This window comes from Dendropsophus ebraccatus, chromosome 10 (assembly GCF_027789765.1).
Source record: "Dendropsophus ebraccatus isolate aDenEbr1 chromosome 10, aDenEbr1.pat, whole genome shotgun sequence".
Taxonomy (NCBI): domain Eukaryota; kingdom Metazoa; phylum Chordata; class Amphibia; order Anura; family Hylidae; genus Dendropsophus; species Dendropsophus ebraccatus.
Genome location: NC_091463.1, coordinates 73,732,962 through 73,752,112, shown reverse-complemented (window position 1 = coordinate 73,752,112; position 19,151 = coordinate 73,732,962). Strand labels below are relative to the sequence as shown.

General features: G+C 43.8%; 1 protein-coding gene across 1 annotated transcript; it reads left to right on the top strand.

The window, feature by feature from the left end:
• The first annotated feature begins 428 nt into the window (after positions 1–428).
• Positions 429–13,459, top strand: FAM98C (family with sequence similarity 98 member C). Its single transcript, XM_069943330.1, has 8 exons — positions 429–611; positions 2,745–2,893; positions 4,476–4,610; positions 5,977–6,161; positions 6,291–6,362; positions 7,021–7,137; positions 7,937–8,104; positions 10,778–13,459. Exons 1-8 carry the CDS (start codon positions 493–495, stop codon positions 10,925–10,927), a joined length of 1,095 nt encoding a protein of 364 aa, XP_069799431.1. The 5' UTR covers positions 429–492; the 3' UTR covers positions 10,928–13,459.
• The last annotated feature ends 5,692 nt before the right edge of the window (positions 13,460–19,151 follow it).

Genomic DNA, 19,151 nt, shown 5'->3' with positions numbered 1-19,151 from the left:
GCACCTCTCCTGTCCTCAGTTTGGGTATGGTATAGCAGCCCAGGTCCATCAAAGTGAATGAAGCAAAACTGCAATACCACACACAACCCGAGGCGGTGCAGTTTTTGCAAGGAGTCCTGGTGAATCTCTTTATTATCATAGAAACTGCACCTTTATCCTCAGCGCCTGGTGCTCTATAGGGAGATATCAGCAGGTTAGAAGAATCTAACCTGCTGATGGTTTCCCCTTTAGGTGATATACAGCCATGTTAACACCGTGCAGAAAAGTTTGCAACTGTGCATGAGGGACCACATATGAAGGCGTAACCAGGGACATGACGTCACTAGGCGGGCGCCCACCCGATTCAAGGACTGTCCGCACATTCGTAATGTCAATAAAGTTCGAGGAGAAGCTCCCCTGATAAACAGCGTTCTGATTGGTTGGTGCGTGTGACGTCACCTTGGTGAGTCAGACGGTTACTAGGAGACGGAACTTTGGGCCCTAGCTAAGACAATGATTGAATCCGGAAGTGAAGAACTGGAGCCTGAAGCAAACAATAAGATGGATGAGGAAGACAGGGGGAACCTGGAGATATTACTCCGAGAGGCGGCCGGAGTCCTGCGGGAGCTCGGGTGAGGAAGCCGCCGCCACGGTGTTAATGCATGCGGCAATGGACTGTGTGGGGGAGGGAATCAACCCCAGGGCATTCTGGGACTTGTAGTACTAATACGATGTCTCTGCAGCTTTTCTGTTCTATTACATAGCAGCAGCCACTGATCATCTCCAGCGGAGTAAGGCTTACACTGGGTCAGCAATGTTTGGGGGTGTGGCTTAATCTCTAGTGCTGTTGCAGAACTACGGTTTGGGCATGCTGGTAGTTGTAGTGTTGAAACAGATTGAGAGCCACAGGTTAGAGACCATGGGCGAGATTTATCAAACATGGTGTAAAGTAAAACTTCCTCAGTTGCCCCTAGCAACCAATCAGATTCCATCTTTCATTTTCAAAAGAGTCTGTGAGGAATGAAAGGTGGAATCTGATTGGTTGCTAGGGGCAACTGAGCCAGTGTCACTTTACACCATGTTTGATAAATCTCCCCCATTACTCTATGTTCTCAGGGCAATAAGATACTGTCAGTGCTCCTGTGTTCTAGGGCCCTTTGATTACACTGGCATAGACCCCCACCTGCCTGCCAGAGCCAGGATTGGAGAAAGCTCAGATCCCGACCATCCCAACCAGTTTGATGCGGGATCTAAGAGCTCACTAATGGTTCTTTTACATGGAACGATTTATTGTTCATTTTTGCACGATAACTATCGAATTCGAACGATAATCGTACGTGTAAACGCAGCGAACGATCAAACGACGAGCAAGAAATCGTTCATTTTGATCTTTCAACATGTTCTCAAATTATCGTTGGTCGTTCGCAAAAAATTCGCAGATCGTCTTTCAACGATTTCACCTATATGTGAGATAGGCTTAAGCGATCACTTAATGATTTTTCCGTACGATGTATCGTTCCGTCTAAACGCTGATCGTTATAAAAAAATTGTTCATTCAAAATCGTTAATTGTGCGATCAGGCGAATTATCGCTCCATGTAAAAGCACCATAAGGTTGAGGAAGCTCACTCTTATCAGCCCATGGCCCTTCCCTCCTCCAAGGGGCAGATGATGATATGGTCATCTGGGGTCTAACCTTTTCCTTCCATGTTCCCACAAAGTATTTTTGAACTATAAGCAGCATGTCCCTTTTTTGGACACTTTTGATTTATATTGCACTCTTTTAGTTCAAACACACATTAGTTTTATGTCTGTAATTTGAGATGTGTTTTAGGCCAAAACCATAACTTTTGCTACAGCTTAAAGGGGAACTATCAGCAGATTAGACCAAGCTAACTTGCAGATAGCGATTGTCTATTGCGCACGGGGTGCTGAGGATGAAGGTATGTCTCTTACCTTCATCCTTGGAGCCGTTCTCGTGCTGTTTGTAGTGTAAGGCCATGTTCACATTACGTAAGAGACCAGCCCGGGTCACGGAACGGCCTCTCTCTGAAAAGATCATCCCAGCCGCTACTGCAGTACTGACTGGATGATCTGTAGCGCCGCAGAGTTCTGATGTGGACGCATCCGTGCACGCCCGCATCAGAACTCCCCACAGGAAATTTGTAAGACTGCTTATCTGTAGTATTACTGTTTGGCCAGCAGATGTCAGCACATGTAAATAAACCATGCACTATTACGGTTGAATCTAACCTGCTGATAGCCCCTTATAGCTGAGAAGGAGGAAGGTATGTGTGTTACTTTCCTCCTCAGCACCGGTCCTGCACTGTTAGTCAGAGTAATCTTCACTCCAATGCAGTGTAGCAGCACTGCCACGTCATCCAGCCCGCCCCTCCATTGATTATAATTAGAAGGAGCACACCAATGACGCGGCAGTGCTCCTAACAGTGTACTGGAGTGAAGATTGCTCCGACTTACAGCGTGGGATTGGTGCTGAGGAGGAAGGTAACACACATTCCTTTTTCCTCAGCGTCCCGGGCGCATTAAGGGGCTATCAGCAGGTTAGGTTTTTCTAACCTGCTGATAGTTCCCCTTTAAGGTGTTTTTTCTTTTTAAACTGCATCAATACATTGTGACTGTGAATAAAAGTCTTTGCTATTGGACACAATCTAGATTTTGCAAAACTGCACAAAAAGTGTGACCTACCTGAGACTCGATGATGTACGATCCTGCATCTAACACTATTATTCCTCTTCTATATTGCAGCTATACGGGACCTTTATGCAATGAGGAGGCACTGCTGCGTTCCTGTGAATCTGGAGCGAAGTGTCAGCTCTTTACATCACTCTGCGGATGGCTGGTGTCAGAGCTGAAATCTGTGTCCTTCCTGGTGGAAAACATCAGCCCAACTGAAGGTGAGAGGGCTCACCCATTGCCATTAGGAGCTTTATAAGGGACAATGGTCCCAAGTAATTGACATGTTTCCCATTGTACATTGATGCCAAATCTTTTAATTTTGAATATGCAAAAACTGAGAATACAGCATAAAATGGGGATGAATAGCAAAAGGTCCACCGTGCAGGGAATACATAGGCCTATACCAATAACACTGTGTACTTATATGCATTATAACCGTGACCTTAGCCTTGTGATAAAAAAAAATTAAATAAATGACTTGGTTATTAGGACCAAACAGGTAGTTAAGAGCTTAAACATTTGACAAAGAGAGGGTATGCCGTAAATTTGTAAGACTGCCCATCTGTAGTATTACTGTTTGGTCAGCACATGTAAATAAACCATTCACTATTACGGTTTTATACTTGGAAGGTGGCTTGAAAAGTGGTTATCCAAGATAAGAAAATTACAGCCACTTTCTTGTAAAAACAGCACCTCCCCTGTCCTCAGATTGTGTGTGGTATTACGATTCAGCTCGGTTCATTTAAATGGAACTGAACTGCAAAAAAAAAAAAAAAAATTGAGGACAGGTGAGATGCTGTTTCAAGAAGAAAGCGGCCATGTTTTTCTAAGGCTGGACAACCCTTTTAAAACTACTGATAAAAACTGTAAAATAATTTTACAAAATGAAGTATAGCTGCAACATCTGGGTTTACATATGAGGTGGGGCTGACCTGCGTGTTGGAGGATTTCCTGGATACTTCCATTGTGGATTCTGTAAAAAATACAGGACAGAATAACACGGCGTACTGCCCTACTTTGTCCTTTTTCCCTGGCATCTCCACTACAGGAATCCTTTAACGTCCGTTGGGTCCTTCAGGCACTGTTCATGTCTGGTGTGTTTCAGATTCACCAGTGCTGTTTGTTTGTTGTTTTTTTTTTTCTGATCCAGAATGTTGAAGTAGTACAAGGTGTGAACGTAGCCTTAGCATGAGATTTACCTGACCGCAGTCTGCTGTCAGTTTGACATGTGGGTTAATTCTCTATATTACTAACATCAGTGTGGGGTGGTTAGTGTTACATGTAAACCCAGACCTTTACAAGTAAAACATTTTCCTCGAGTCCTGTGAAAATATAGAAGACAGATGGCTAGGACTTTGATATTATAGGTATATACAATATATAAACCAGAAAGTTGACTTGGCTGACATGGCCATTTTGGTGAAGTATGAAAAGGGTATACACCTTGGCATAGATGGCAAAACATAGTATAGCAATACAATGAATCTCTACTGTCATTTATAGGTTCCACATTCTGTAGTTATCATTCATGTAAAGGAGTGATCTCAGGAAGACAGCCCTGTTCATATGTGCTATTATAGAGGTCCTGTGCTTGGGGGGGGGCCCTTACTGATTCAGAACAGACAACTCCTCTTTAGTGGCTGTTCCCATTCTGATGGACTCATGTGTCTTTCTAATGCATGAGGATATTGTGGCCGACACCACATAGACAGAGCACAGGTGAATCATTGCTCAGGCTGGACACCACATTGCTAGGGCTCTTCTCTTCTTTCTGTAATTCATACATCTCCTTTTTCTCAGGCCCTGCTGATTCGGAGACCTTCCAGCTGGAGATGAGCGGCGTTATGAGCGAGCTTCACTGTCCCTACACAGCACTGACCTCTGGGAATGTCACATCCAGGCTGCTCAGACCTGCAAACTGCCTGCAGCTCATTGGTAATGATCTCTACGCACCAATATCTTACATTATATGTTTATTCATTTATCTAGATAAACATATAGTTCAATAATCTATAAACTCCAGCATCGGTTCTCAGCACAGAGCTACAATACAGCGTGACCTCTCACAAGGCCAATGACAGAAGCCTGAGCAGAGAGAAACATGAAGGAAGATCCCAAGATTTTAGAAAATAAATAGTTATAGTGTCAAATGTTTATTTTTTTTCTTTTTTTTTTAAGCTCTCTAGCCTCACATTCACACATAGCCTGTTTGACGCCGCTTGTTTCCCATTCACTTGGCTGGCATTTTAATACAACCAAACACACAGCATCAAATGCACAGTGGATGTGTTATGTGTGTGTGTGTGTGTGTGTATGTAACCTATTAGTGCAGAATATTGATTAATTTGGTACTTGACAGGTCCCATTAATGTCAGATTAAAGATGGTCAAACATTCCTCTATACTTATTAACACTATAATAAAATCCCACATGCCCAGTCCTTTTTTCTGCCTTCAAAGAAAAGTTGGCACATTTGATGGTAGGAAGGTACCTAGGTCCCACCTAATATCAAGCAGTTTGGCCAATCTTTTATCTTTGGGTGCATTTACACCACTGTTCAAGGTACCTGTATGTTGTCATTCTGTCTAAATTATATACCAATGTTAACAGTGTATGGATGGACAGCAAGGCTGATTGATTTTAATGGCTTAAAGTATAAATATCATCGGTGGGGGTCTGGGTGCTGAGGACCCCGTCAATCGCAAGAATGAAAGGGCAGAAGCGCTGAACAGCGGGCACTCTGTCCCTTCATCTCCGCCCTAACTGCATTCTCCCAAATTATAATGGAGCCTTGGGAACTTCTGGCAACAAGTTCTTTAGGCTCCATTATAATTCTGTAGACTTCTCGTATTAGCAGTATAGCAGAATTCATCTCCGTATAGTGGAGATGAAGGGGCAGAGCGCGCGCCACTGAGCACTTCTGCCCCTCCATTCTAGCAATCAGTGGGGGTGTCAGCACCCGGACCCCACCGATACACACTTCTGACATGTCGCTATGACATGTCAGAAGTTTTTACAAAGGATAGTTACACTTTAAACATAGCTAGTGAATAAGTTCAGATAATATATGTATGTGTACTTAGACTGTAGAGTGCAGCACGCCACGCTTGAGGGTCCAAGTACAAACACACAAACATTTAGACAAAAGCCCAAACAAGGTCACTCCCTGACTACATGCAGGCCATTGAAGTCCACGGAACCCATACCCAGCCATGTTCCAATCCTGTCACACTGGGAGGTAGATCAGGGTGTAAGTGGTTATTCAATTTTTGTGTTCAAGCCAGTCAATCTTTTGCCTTAGTATTCCTAAGCACTGAGCTGGAGGCGGCTCGACTCCTGAAGAGATCCAGTGTCTCCACTTCTGAACCTGTAAAACATAATGAAGATATTCTGGATGAGTTACGGCTAATAGGCAAAGCACTGGATTTACCTGAGATTTCTCCAGATGTCCCAGTGACTGAGCTCATGAGGGAGCTGGAGAATAAGGTAAATGGGATTAGATTGTAAACTCTGTGGCAGATGTCCTTTCCACTGCAGTTTGTATCTGTCAGGCACAAGTGTCAATTCTGTACAACAGATTTTATATATTTTTTTTTCTTTTGAATTATTTTCTAGATCTCTGAAGTTTCTGGGACGGCTGAGATGTCTCCCCCTCTCTTCAAAGCTGATCTGCAGCCTGAGCAATGGGTAAGGAGCAATGGCTGAGTTCACCCTGTAATCCAGCAGTCCTTACAAAATGTGTTTTATGATGCAGCACTAGAGATGAGCGAACCGGGTTCGGGTTCGAGTCCATGCGAACCCGAACTTTCGGCATTTGATTAGCGGTGGCTGCTGAACTTGGATAAAGCTCTAAGGTTGTCTGGAAAACATGGATACAGCCAATGACTATATCCATGATTTCCACATAGCCTTAGGGCTTTATCCAACTTCAGCAGCCACCGCTAATCAAATGCCGAACGTTCAGATTCGGATGGACTCGAGCATGCTTGAGGTTCGCTCATCTCAATGCAGCACGCTTTTGGGAGGAAACCAACCAAATCCTGGATAGGTTACAACGTACATGCAGGTGATGTCCTTAGGCAGATTTGAAGTTGGGGTGCCCTTTTTCCTGGCTCTGATGTTCATGTGATCACAGGAATTGTTTGTAATCTGTAACCACACAAAGACAGATCTGCATAGGAGCTGTATACACTGGGATACTTATTAATTAAGCACAAGACACAAACATGGTTATAGAAGACGTTATAAGTACTTCTTCTTTTAATCCCTTGGATTCAAGTCAGAGAAGTTTTGAATGCTCCAGGCCAGATACACAGAACTTGCTGACTATGCCTTCTTCCCTTAGGAGACCCTGCAGGAGTTGCATTACTCCATGCTTAAGGAGTATGAATGTAGAATGAGGATGTTGGTGACTCGATTTGATGTTACGGTGCAGTCGTTCCACTGGTCTGATAGAGCGCAGGTTGGTTATCTAATGTAATTCATTGTAACATAAAAAAGTTATTCCAGATTAGGGAAAAGTGAGTGTCCATATTTTCCTAAACAGAGCCCCACATGTCCATGGGTTGTTTGTGGATTTGCATCAACCCCTATTTCCTTTGAGTTGGAGCAAGCTGCAGCACAAATCCAAGACATTGTGAACCTTTTTCTCTTTAACTTTTAAAGGGAACAATAAGCACGATTGTGTAATATGGTTCCCTGCAGCACAGTATAGAGCTACTGTGCAGCTCGCGGAGCATACCAGCTGCAGCAGTAACTTTATAAGGCTGAAAAAGAAATGTTATTATGCCGTATGAGGCAGGGAGAGGGGTAGCAACTAGTCATCGGGGCGGGGAGACACCTGTGACTAGTCACGGCTCTCTGTCTGTCAGTGCACAGTCTGGGGATGATTGACAGACAGGGAGGCCACTAACTGGTCCCTCTGTCTGTCAATCATCCCTTCACTGTGCTAGTCACAGGCATCTCACGTTTATAAAGCTACTGCTGCAGCCGCGGCTGGTATGCTCAGGGAACTGCAAAGTAGCTCTATAACCAGGGACCTTCGGCTCTCCAGCTGTTGCAAAACTACAATTCCCATCATGCCTGGACAGCCAAAGCTTTAGCCTTTTGTATTTGGTTTTCATAACTCTTCTTTTGTGACATAACTCTCTTTGGCCCATGGTTTATGTAGTGTGTCTCATAAAGTGACTTTATGTATGGCAGATCTGTTACTGTAGTGCACTGTTTGCATGTCTCATATCTCTGCCCTTTCCTGAACACAGGTAAAGGAAAAACTCATGAATGAAGTCTTCTGGCCTTTAAGAAAGTCACTTACAGTTGAATCCAAGATTACAGTCCCGCATTTATTGGCTGCCCGGGAAGACTACTCCCGAATCCTTCACACCTGTAATGCCGCATTCTGCCAGAAAACCCGCACTGCTATCCAGAAGGTAGTGATCAATGCCAGTGTACCTCCTAACACCATAACGTCCATGTATCTTTTAACTTGTCATCGCTTTCTCGCTGCCTGAACCACCAGTCATAATCGGAGACATAGGAAAAGTAAAAACATACTTAACCCGAGTTAGGTAGTGCCCGACCACTAATTGTAGAAAATGCAAAATAAAAAAAAAATCCCACCAATTTCACGTTTAATGGTGCGTTCACACCTACAGGATCTGCAGCTGATTTTCTGCAGCAGATTTCTTTTAAATAACTGAACACAGCATCAAATCTGCTGCAGATCCTGTAGGTGTGAACACACCCTAAAGGAACATTTGTCCACACTGACCTTAATTTACATATTATGCTTAGGGAGGTGTGAACTCCTGTCTCTGTACTGCTTCTAGATGTACTAATGTGTCCGTGTCAGAATTCTGACAAAAAAGTAGTACATGAGCTTTTTCTCCACATTTTATTAAGCGTTTTAGACAGTGGTCTGGTTAAAAGGGGGCATGGCCTAAGATGCAACACCGTAGACCCTCCAAAAAATGTCCTAATCTAGCAAAAAACTCTGGTGCACTTTAAGCAAATAAAAAGATGATCTAAATGTAGAGTAGACAATCTTTCCATGTGAGATATATTAAAGGGGTTAACCAGTGGAAAAAAAAATTATTTCAATTCAACTGGTGTCAGAAAGTTATATAGATTTGTAAATTACTTCTTTAAAAAAAATCTCCAGTCTTCCAGTACTTCTCAGCTGCTTTATGTCCTGCAGGAAGTGCTGTATTCCTTCCAGTCTGACACAGTGCTGCCACCTCTGTCCCTGTTAGGAACTGGCCAGGGCAGGAGCAAATTTCCATAGAAAACCTCTCCTGCTCTGGACAGTTCCTGGCAGCAGAGCGCACCGTGTCAGGGTGGAAGAAATACACCACTTCCTGCAAGACATACAGCAGCTGAGAAGTACTGGAAGACTGGAGATTTTTAATAGAAGTAATGCTAGGTTTACATATATAGGATGCTTCTGTTTCCGTTTTTTCTTTGGAAGAAACTTACCACAACTGATGTCACAACTGATGACAAAAAGGCATCAGTTGCCATCAGGTTTTCTATCCTTTTTTCGATAAAAAAAAATATCAGTTGGCATCAGCTACAATCAGTTGCCATAAGTTTATTGCCTCAGTTGTGATCAGTTTTTTTCCTATACATACAGGGGCCATTTATTATAGGGGGCAGCAGCACAGGAGTAGATGGGCCCCCTATGAGGTGTACCCCTAAAGTAGATGGTCTACTTTAGGGGTACACCTCACAGGGGGCCATTTCCTATAGGGTTATCTGCTACAAAAGACAGCATCAGAGCAGGTGAACCACTAGGGGGGGGGGGGGGGACAACTTGGATCAGAGCCCTCTACTGGGGGAAACAGGACATAGGGACATCTAATATAGCGTGCGGCGGTACCGGCAAGGCCTCCAGCGCTCCATAGACATCATTGGATGCGGCCGCCGCATTACCGGCCCGGTGGTGTGTCAGGATGCTGCACGATATGTTCTGCCGCACAAGACGTCCGGCAATGCGGTGGCACTTTTTCTCCACCGCATGCTTTAACTGTCCCATCGAAAACATTGGGATCAGTTCAAAGATGTGTTTCCCTCCAGCGCTTTTCTCCTGCACCAGAGAGGAACTCTGCCGCACCGCCAGATAAATGTAAACCCGGCCTTAAAGGGGTAGTGCGGCGCTAAGAAATTATTCACAGAATAACACACATTACAAAGTTATACAACTTTGTAATGTATGTTATGTCTCTGAATCGCCCCCTTCCCTGTGTATTCCCACCCCCACCCGTGTACCCGGAAGTGTGGTGCATTATACATACCTGTCCCGTGCCGACCCCCTTCCCTGATCTTCTGTGCCACGACGTCATCTTCGGCCGGCCAGCCGAAGCTCTCCGATCGTCCCGAGTGCCGACCGCCCTCTGCCGTGTCATCAGATGCTCAGCCGCGGCTGATGACGCGTGGCACAAGATGGCGGACGGACGTGACACGGATCAGGTAATGTATAATGCACCAACACTTCCGGGTACACGTGGGGGGACACAGGGAAGGGGGTGATTCACAGACATAACATACATTACAAAGTTGTATAACTTTGTAATGTGTGTTATTCTGTGAATAATTTCTTAGCGCCGCACTACCCCTTTAATTACAAATGTATATACCTTTTTGGCACCAGTTGATTTGAAATAATTTTTTGTGGAGTACAGCTTGCTTGCTCTGGAGAATAAAAGCATTTTTCTACATCCTGGAAGCACAGACTGATATATGAAAGGTACCACGTGTCTCCTTGTCCAGCTATCTAAGTGTCGTCAGTTGGGAAACTGAATTGCAGCGGACATATTTGCTTTAAGCCTCTGTGTTCTTTGCAAGACTCCTACAATACACTTTATCAGTCTGTGGGTCTCCAAAATAGACATTGCAGAAAACCTTTTCCTCCATTTACACGAAACTCCTCACATTACTGGATGCAGTGGTGGCTCTATTCACATCTGCTCTGTGACATCTGTTTTTAAAAAGAAGCCACAACAATCTGCTGACACACATGCACAGCACCTGATGGATCCCATTTGCTGATAATGAGATCTGGGGTCCAACTCAGATCTATCTATTTTATTTATTTTTAATTCCAGGTGCTCATGACTGGTACTGTGCCTGACCGAGGAGGGCGGCCTAATGAAATTGAGCCTCCAATGCCTACGTGGGAAAAAAGGAGGGAAGGAGGAGGAGGAGGAGGTGGACACCAAAGATGGGGCAAAAGAAATAAGAGGAAAAGGAATTGAGACCAAATGAAAATTGCATTCTGTATAGTCAGCTTGGTGCCTGTTTCTGCCAAATGAATGGGATGGGAGACTATAGAGCCCATTTGTAATGTTCTTAACACTCCGTCTGTACAGAATATCCCTCTCTGTGATCCATATTACTGTAAATGGTTCACCCCTGCCAAGGTAATACTATCTTACAGGGTAACTGTACAGCTTTAGGGAGGTGGCCATATACATTAGAATCTGCATAAAACATGCATACTACCTGACATTTGCCCCTTGAAGGTTGGTTGCCAGCTAGTGGACCTCCTGTATTGCCTGTCCCCTGGGGTGCTGCTCATAGACATTAGCTTGAAAGTTTGTTGAGACCTGCTAACAACACAGGTTGCTTATATTTCTGACTAGGCTTCAGTACACCATTGTACAGATGAAGCCGATTCTTCTGTTTGACTGCTGATTTATCTTGAGGTCCAGTATTGTAATAATTAACAATATACTGGCTAAAATGTGTTTGTTTTTTTATTTAATATGGAAAATTGTGGCACAGACCGCCCAATTATTATTATTTTTTATAATTATCCTTATTTATGCGCTTACAACAGGGAGCACTTAAATTCTGTTACGGAGAATTGCACTGTGACAGACAAATGGTTGATAGTAGATGTGTACTATAGCATTAAGAGGTGCAGATTTCTATTTTTTTTAAAGACCTAATTTCAGTTTTAGGAGTTAAAGGGGTTGTCGAGCTTTAAAAAAACATGTCCGCTTTTTTCCAGAGACAGCACCACTCTTGTCTCCAATTCAGGTTTGGTTGACGTGAATGGAGCTTGAGTTGCAAAACCTGCACCCATACTGGAGACAAGAGTGGTGCTGTCTCTGGAAGAAAGCGGCCATGTTTTTTCTAACGCTGGATAACCCCTTCATTCATTATTGTCATTAGATATGGAGAACCTGTGGCCTTTCCCGATTGATCATGAAATCTCACTCATTGTGCTGTTTCCTCCTGAAAATGTTTGAATAGGTTGGGCTTTACCTCTCCCTATATTTGCTAGGGTGAGTCCTTACACCGTCTGACACCAGTTTAGCTATTCATGTTCATATTTCCAGGAGGAACACGCAGGGATGGCATAAGAGACAATATGCTCACAAATTGTTATTTTATGGGTAATATATGTATTGACTAAAATGTACAAGCCAGGTGAGCTATCCAGTCCTGTTTCTGCTCACCATTATTTAGAAGATGTATTAAAAATCTGTAGATTTTTTCTTAATAATGTTAGAGGGATCTTCTCATCAGACTTTTATGTTATATCTAGTTGATATGTTTGTCGCATTAGGTCTGACCCCAAGTACCTAGCTCTGGTAGAGAAGCTGCTGCTGTTGGACAGTCACTCCCATCTTAAAATTGATGGAAGAAATGGCAATAGATTCAATCGGTAGCCCAGTTTTTTTCATATCCATAATAGCCTTTCAGAGTACCTGTGTGTGTTTGTGTGTGCTTGTGTGTGTGCGCGCGCTATAGGTGTCTCGGATATCAGGGTCAGGTGGTTTCCAATTATACAAGTTTTTAGAAAAGCCTTTATTCCTGCAATGTTTACATAATGCAGCATTTCATTTTGCGCAGTTGTGTTCATAAAGCATGCTGCAATGGGATGAAATATTATATTATGTATATATTGGCGGAATAAAGCTTTGGAGCAAGTTTAGCAAATACTGAGTAAGGGTATGTGCACACTGCTGAAAAGTGAAGGAAACTCCATTGCGTAATCTGCCGCTTGCGGACTGCGGCGGGCGTGCGCGTCTCCGCCCGTGTCATAGAATGGAGTGTTTGGACGGAGGAAGGAATCCGCCCGTGCATAGAATGGGAGTCTATGACACGGGCGGAGACGTGCACGCCCCCCGCAGTCCGCGAGCGGCGGATTATACGATGGAGCTTCTGTCACTTTTCAGCAGTATGCACATACCCTGAAAGAGGCTGAATTTACGAACGGAGTTCGCCCGTAATTCTGCCTGTCCTCTGCATGTTCATATGTTCATTCTTTGAGGGGAGATGAGAGGCGCAAAAAAAAACTAATTGAAGAAAAAGGACAGACAGAATTACGGGCCAACTCCGTTTGTAAATGTAGCCTCTTGTACTCCGTGTGCAAGGGCCCTAACTCTGTTTCTTTGTAGGACCTTAGGCCACATTCAGGCTTTCCGTATGTGAACACGGACAGATGTAGAATGCCTGTAACGGACTACGCCACCCCCACCCCCACCCCCCTGCGGAACACTGAATGTGTAAATGCTGTCTTCTTTTTCCTTCTTCCTTTTCTCCTTCTCCTTCCATCCAGACCTTGGATCGGGCCTGGTGAGACGTGCACTGTTAGAGCGATTCAACTTTGGTACGCTATAAACAGTCATCAGCCTTTAATAGTCTATTTAGATGATATGTCATAAAAGTATTGTGAGGAAATCCCTTTACACTTTTGGTTTGTATATGTGGAAGATTATTTTTTTTAGGTACATTTGCTTGATTTGATAAATAATGGACAAGTTAATAAAGCTCTAATTCTCCTTATCTTGTCTTATTTATGTGGATATTGTGATTCTATATCAAATTACACAGCACTCAGAAGAATACAGTGGCACTCACCAGTATAAGTTGCAAATTAATTTCTTTATTTCATCACTGGTCACTGGGATGGGTGCAAACAGGCGACGATCGTTTCGCATGCTCAGCTGATGCACGCTTTGTCTTAGCCTACTACGTCACTCCGTTGCCCCTCCTTTTATAGTGCAAACACTTACAAGCGTACAAGTAAATACATAAATCACATAAATACACTTCATTACACAAGTAACAACAGACATATTAAAATTCTTTACCTTATTGCTTCACAGAAGAATGAACTTATCCTATTTTGTCATGCTATACATTTCTAGCCGAACGTTCAGTCCCAGAGGACCCAATGCTTGCATTCTCAGGATCAATTGCGTTTCTTTCTTTATTAATGCTGCATGTCTATCTCCTCCTGCTGGTGAGTATCTTGCTATACACAGACCTAAAAAACGCATGTCTGACGTATCCCCGTTGTGAACTACACGCATATGTTCAATTAACTTAGGGCAACCCTTTCCTGTCCGGACAGATCTCACATGTTCAGCAAATCTGACCCGCATAGAGCGGATCGTTTTTCCAATGTAATAGTGACCGAATTATCCTGGTCGTGAGGATGTGGATAATTTCTTTACCTTATGCGACAGTAAAGATGAAACCCAGTTGCTTGGCACAAAAGCATTGGAATACCGCATATTGTCCCTTGCTGAAAAGGAGGTCAAAACCTTCTGGACAAAGAACTCTCTGTGTTCATATATTAAATGCAACCGCACACCACGGGGCTTACGTGTGTACAAGGATGTATCCCAATTCCAAGAAGATGATGAGTTTCAAGCCAAATGGCAACAGCTACATGTGGAACACTCTGTGAAATTAACCCAGCTTGTACTGGAGCGTACAGAACAGGAATATGTACGCATTACTGATGATCTAACCAAAGCTAAGATGGAAATTAAGACACGCTTGTCAGAAGACCAGTACTCAGCGTTATTAAAAAAGGTTGATAAAAAAAACTGTTCCTATCCAAAAGGAAATAAAAGAAAGAAAGAGAAATAAGTTTCTGCGAGATAAACAGGACTTTGAATCTGGTAAAATCTTTAATTGGAATCCGCAACGTACTAAGAGATCCAGAAGATTTAGACCCCAGGGGAAACAAAATGACTATTGGACAACAGATTCCGGATCCGACTCCAGTTCTGATCTTCCAAATAACGCTGGACAATCAAATAACCACCCTGGCAGCGGAATGGCTGCAGAGGGCACAACCCCTTTAGAAGACGCATACGACGGGGGCGTCAGAGGCAAAAGAGGAATAAAAGCAGGTGTCAAGAGAAAGCATGTCTCCTGGCGCAAGTAGGAGTCGGTGCGTCTCAACTAGACACCACAGGTATTCAGAAAGTAAAGGGGTGTAATGAAGGAGAAGTGGTAAATTTGACAAATGTTGCATTATCTGAGGATTGTGTCTCACTGTTGGGGAAGGGTCTAAATTTCTGCATGGGGGCTAACTTTGATTATTCTGAATTCATAATAGATTTCCAAAAAGGCATCCGTAAACTAAATCTCAAACGTTTTTTTGCTAACAGTAATTTTTTACAGCAGGTGGATAGACCGGTTGGTGAATACACTGCACAGGTTGGTCCACTTGGGTTCAGCATGAGTCCCCATTTTCATAACACAGACAGGGAGGTGGTTAAAACCCTCATGGAGCTACAAGGTTGGGTGGCCCCTGTGGAGGTCGAGGATAAAGTTCAGTTCCGAGGAGGGGTACAGTCCACCTTCAATCCCCCCTTACCGGCAGGCTCCCAGTTGGAGTTGTTCATGAATAATGTCATCCGTGATATGAAAGCACTAGTTTATCCTCAACCAACAAAAAATCTAACTAAACAAGAGGAACAGGCATTAAAATGGTTGAAATCACGTGATGACATTATAGTGAAGCCTGCCGATAAGGGGGGCAACATAGTGCTCCTTACAAAGGAGTACTATGTAAATGAAGCCAATAGACAATTAAATGACACAACCACATATGAGAAATTACTAAAGGACCCCACATCTGAGTATGTTGTGAATATCAGATTACTATTACGGCAGGGAGTAGAACAAGGCATGTTTTCTGAAAAATTTGCTAAAAAATTATTAATAGAACAGCCAAAAAAACCATATTGGTACATAATCCCAAAAATCCATAAAACTATGGTAAACCCTCCGGGGCGCCCCATAGTGGCGGGTAGGGAATCAGTTACAGAACCGGTCTCAAAATATTTAGACTGGGTACTCAGGCCGTTATTGAAGAATGTTCCTTCATATTTACGTGATACGTCAGAATTACTTACCATATTGGATGATTTTGGTTGGTCCAAGGGTCTCTCTCTTGCGAGCATTGACGTCGAAAGCCTGTACACCCGTATCCCTCAGGATGCGGGTGTGCAGGCGATCAGACGTCGATTGCTGAATGTGGCAGAAAATGATGAGCTTTTTTCAAGTTATGTTTGTGATCTTTTGGGGTTCGTGCTGACCCATAACGCCTTCCAGTTCGCTGACCAATGGTACCATCAGCGGGCTGGAACGGCGATGGGGACCCCGGTCGCCCCAACTTTCGCAAATTTATTTTTGGCCGAATTGGAAGATAGAAAGGTATTTAATTTAGAAAACCCATTTGCAGCTAAAATAGCCCTTTTTTTAAGGTACATTGATGACATACTAATTATTTGGTCAGGCACGGAGGATGAGTTCCGGCTATTTGTTGAGTATATGAATAACAACGATTTAAATATGTCGTTCACTTATGTGTATGGGGGGAGGAGTCTGGACTGGATGTGCACTTGGAGGTGAAGGGGGGGGAGTTGGTGACAAGTGGGTATCGTAAGCCCACGGCCACCAACTCCCTACTTAGGTACGACAGTTACCACCCTGTTCACATTAGAAAATCTATCCCGTACGGACAGTTCGTGCGTCTACGTCGGATAAATAATAACGATGACATTTTTGAACAGCAGGCAGAGGACTTAGCCCAAAGACTATATAAAAGGGGTTATTCGATTAGGGAAGTACAGAGATCGCTGGAGAGGGTACGTAAATTAGATCGGTTTACCCTAATCCATAAACATAATAGAAGGAAACATAACGCAGAGGAGAGTTCAGACAGATGTGTTCTTACTTTCAGGAATGGCCCTATGAATGATGTAATTAAATCTGTAGTAAATAACAACTGGCACATCCTGGCAGGGGAAGAAGGTTTACAGGAGATAGCAGTACAACGACCGATTATAGCCTTCAAAAGAAGTAAGAATTTACGTGATGAATTGGTACATGGGAGACACAGAACAACGCCAGTGGGAGATAACTGGTTATCAAAAGGGTTACCAAGTGGTAACCATAAGTGCGGTTCATGTAAGTGGTGCCCGCAGCTGCAACACACGGCTGGTATATGCCTGGGAGGTAACATGTGGCATGTTCGAGATTTCATTACGTGTCAAACCAAATATGTGGTGTATGCCGTGACTTGCAGCTGCGATCACTATTACATTGGAAAAACGATCCGCTCTATGCGGGTCAGATTTGCTGAACATGTGAGATCTGTCCGGACAGGAAAGGGTTGCCCTAAGTTAATTGAACATATGCGTGTAGTTCACAACGGGGATACGTCAGACATGCGTTTTTTAGGTCTGTGTATAGCAAGATACTCACCAGCAGGAGGAGATAGACTTGCAGCATTAATAAAGAAGGAAACGCAATTGATCCTGAGAATGCAAGCATTGGGTCCTCTGGGACTGAACGATCGGCTAGAAATGTATAGCATGACAAAATAGGATAAGTTCATACTTCTGTGAAGCAATAAGGTAAAGAATTTTAATATGTCTGTTGTCACTTGTGTAATGAAGTGTATTTATGTGATTTATGTATTTACTTGTACGCTTGTAAGTGTTTGCACTATAAAAGGAGGGGCAACGGAGTGACGTAGTAGGCTAAGACAAAGCGTGCATCAGCTGAGCATGCGAAACGATCGTCGCCTGTTTGCACCCATCCTAGTGACCAGTGATGAAATAAAGAAATTAATTTGCAACTTATACTGGTGAGTGCCACTGTATTCTTCTGAGTGCTGTGTATTACAAAGAGACTGTGACTTTCAGTTGAGCACCACCAAATCTTTGCAAACACACGCCCACCCCATTTTTCCAAGTTCACCTGCAACCGGTGTTGATTGCCACAAGCTAGTAGTGCCGAGGCTATCTCCAATTACATGCACTATATCAAATTACTGCAATTCCATAAATAGAGTTAGACCCATAGGCCCAGATTTATCAGTCTGTAAACCAGAAACTGGCGTATGCTGCCTGTAGCAGCCAACTACAGCTCAGATCTCATTCAAAGGGGTAGTGCGGTGTTCAACATTTATTCACTAAATAACACACGTTACAAAGTTATACAACTTTGTAATGTGTGTTATTTAAAGGGGTAGTGCGGCGCTAAGAAATTATTCACAAAATAACACACATTACAAAGTTATACAACTTTGTAATGTATGTTATGTAAGTAAATGGCCCCCTTCCCCGTGTTCCCCCACCCTCGCCCATGTACCCGGAAGTGTAGTGCATTATACATACCTGATTCGTGTCGACCCCCATCCACATTTCTTCTGACAGTGATGTAATCTTCGGGAGGCTGGCCGACCCGCTCCTGCCATCCCGTGGCACACGTCATCAGCTGCGATTGGCTGAGAACAGTTATGCTCAGCCAATCGCAGCTGAGCACAGTTATGACGCGGCAGAGGGGGGCCGGCATGAGGGACGGCAGAAGCGGGTCGGCCGGCCTCCTGAAGATTACATCACTGTCAGAAGAAATGTGGACAGGGGTCGACACGAATCAGGTATGTATAATGCACTACACTTCCGGGTCCACGGGCTGGGGGGCGGGGAACACGGGGAAGGGGGCCATTCACATACATAACATACGTTACAAAGTTGTATAACTTTGTAATGTGTGTTATTTTGTGAATAATTTCTTAGTGCCGCACTACCCCTTTAAGTGACTGGTCCCCTTCCCCGTGTTCCCCCCCCCACCCCGAAAGTGTGATGCCATATACTCAGCGAATCATTGCCGACCCTGGCCGCCATCTTGGGTAGAACACGTCATCTTCCGGAGGCCGATTGGCTGAGCATAAAAGAAAAAGATGCAGCACCAATACAACAAATATTCCTGCAATACAGGCACATGAAGAGACTGGGTACATGGATAGAGCAATGGCCATTGTGAGGGACTTCTGAATAAAGCAGGAGCATTGTGGGGGACACATAGAGAGATAAGTGGGAACTATGGTGGGATGTGTGTGGCACATGGATAGACTAGTAATTATTGGGGGCACATGGAGAGACTAAGGGCATTGGACAAAGAAACCAAAAAAGAAAGGGCAGAGCGCCCCATCGGGTGATAAAGCTCACCTGGCAAGGTTGTGTATGAGCCACAACAACCTTAAAAGCACACAGTAGTTTAACACAGGCAGCCGCAGTAGGCTTTTCATAACCGTCCACCGCTCTGGAGTCCGGAGAGAATAGCAGAAAGGAGCATAAAAAAAAAAAGGATATTCTGCGCAGGCTACCGTTCACACTCTATTTATTGGTCCATAACGATAACGCGTTTCAAAGC

Excerpts from the sequence above, each read along its gene's own strand:
- FAM98C (XM_069943330.1), top strand. The coding sequence starts at position 493 with ATGATTGAATCCGGAAGTGAAGAACTGGAGCCTGAAGCAAACAATAAG. Across the intron at positions 612-2,744 it reads GGAGTCCTGCGGGAGCTCGG|CTATACGGGACCTTTATGCA; the intron begins GTGAGGAAGCCG and ends TCTATATTGCAG. Across the intron at positions 6,363-7,020 it reads ATCTGCAGCCTGAGCAATGG|GAGACCCTGCAGGAGTTGCA; the intron begins GTAAGGAGCAAT and ends TTCTTCCCTTAG.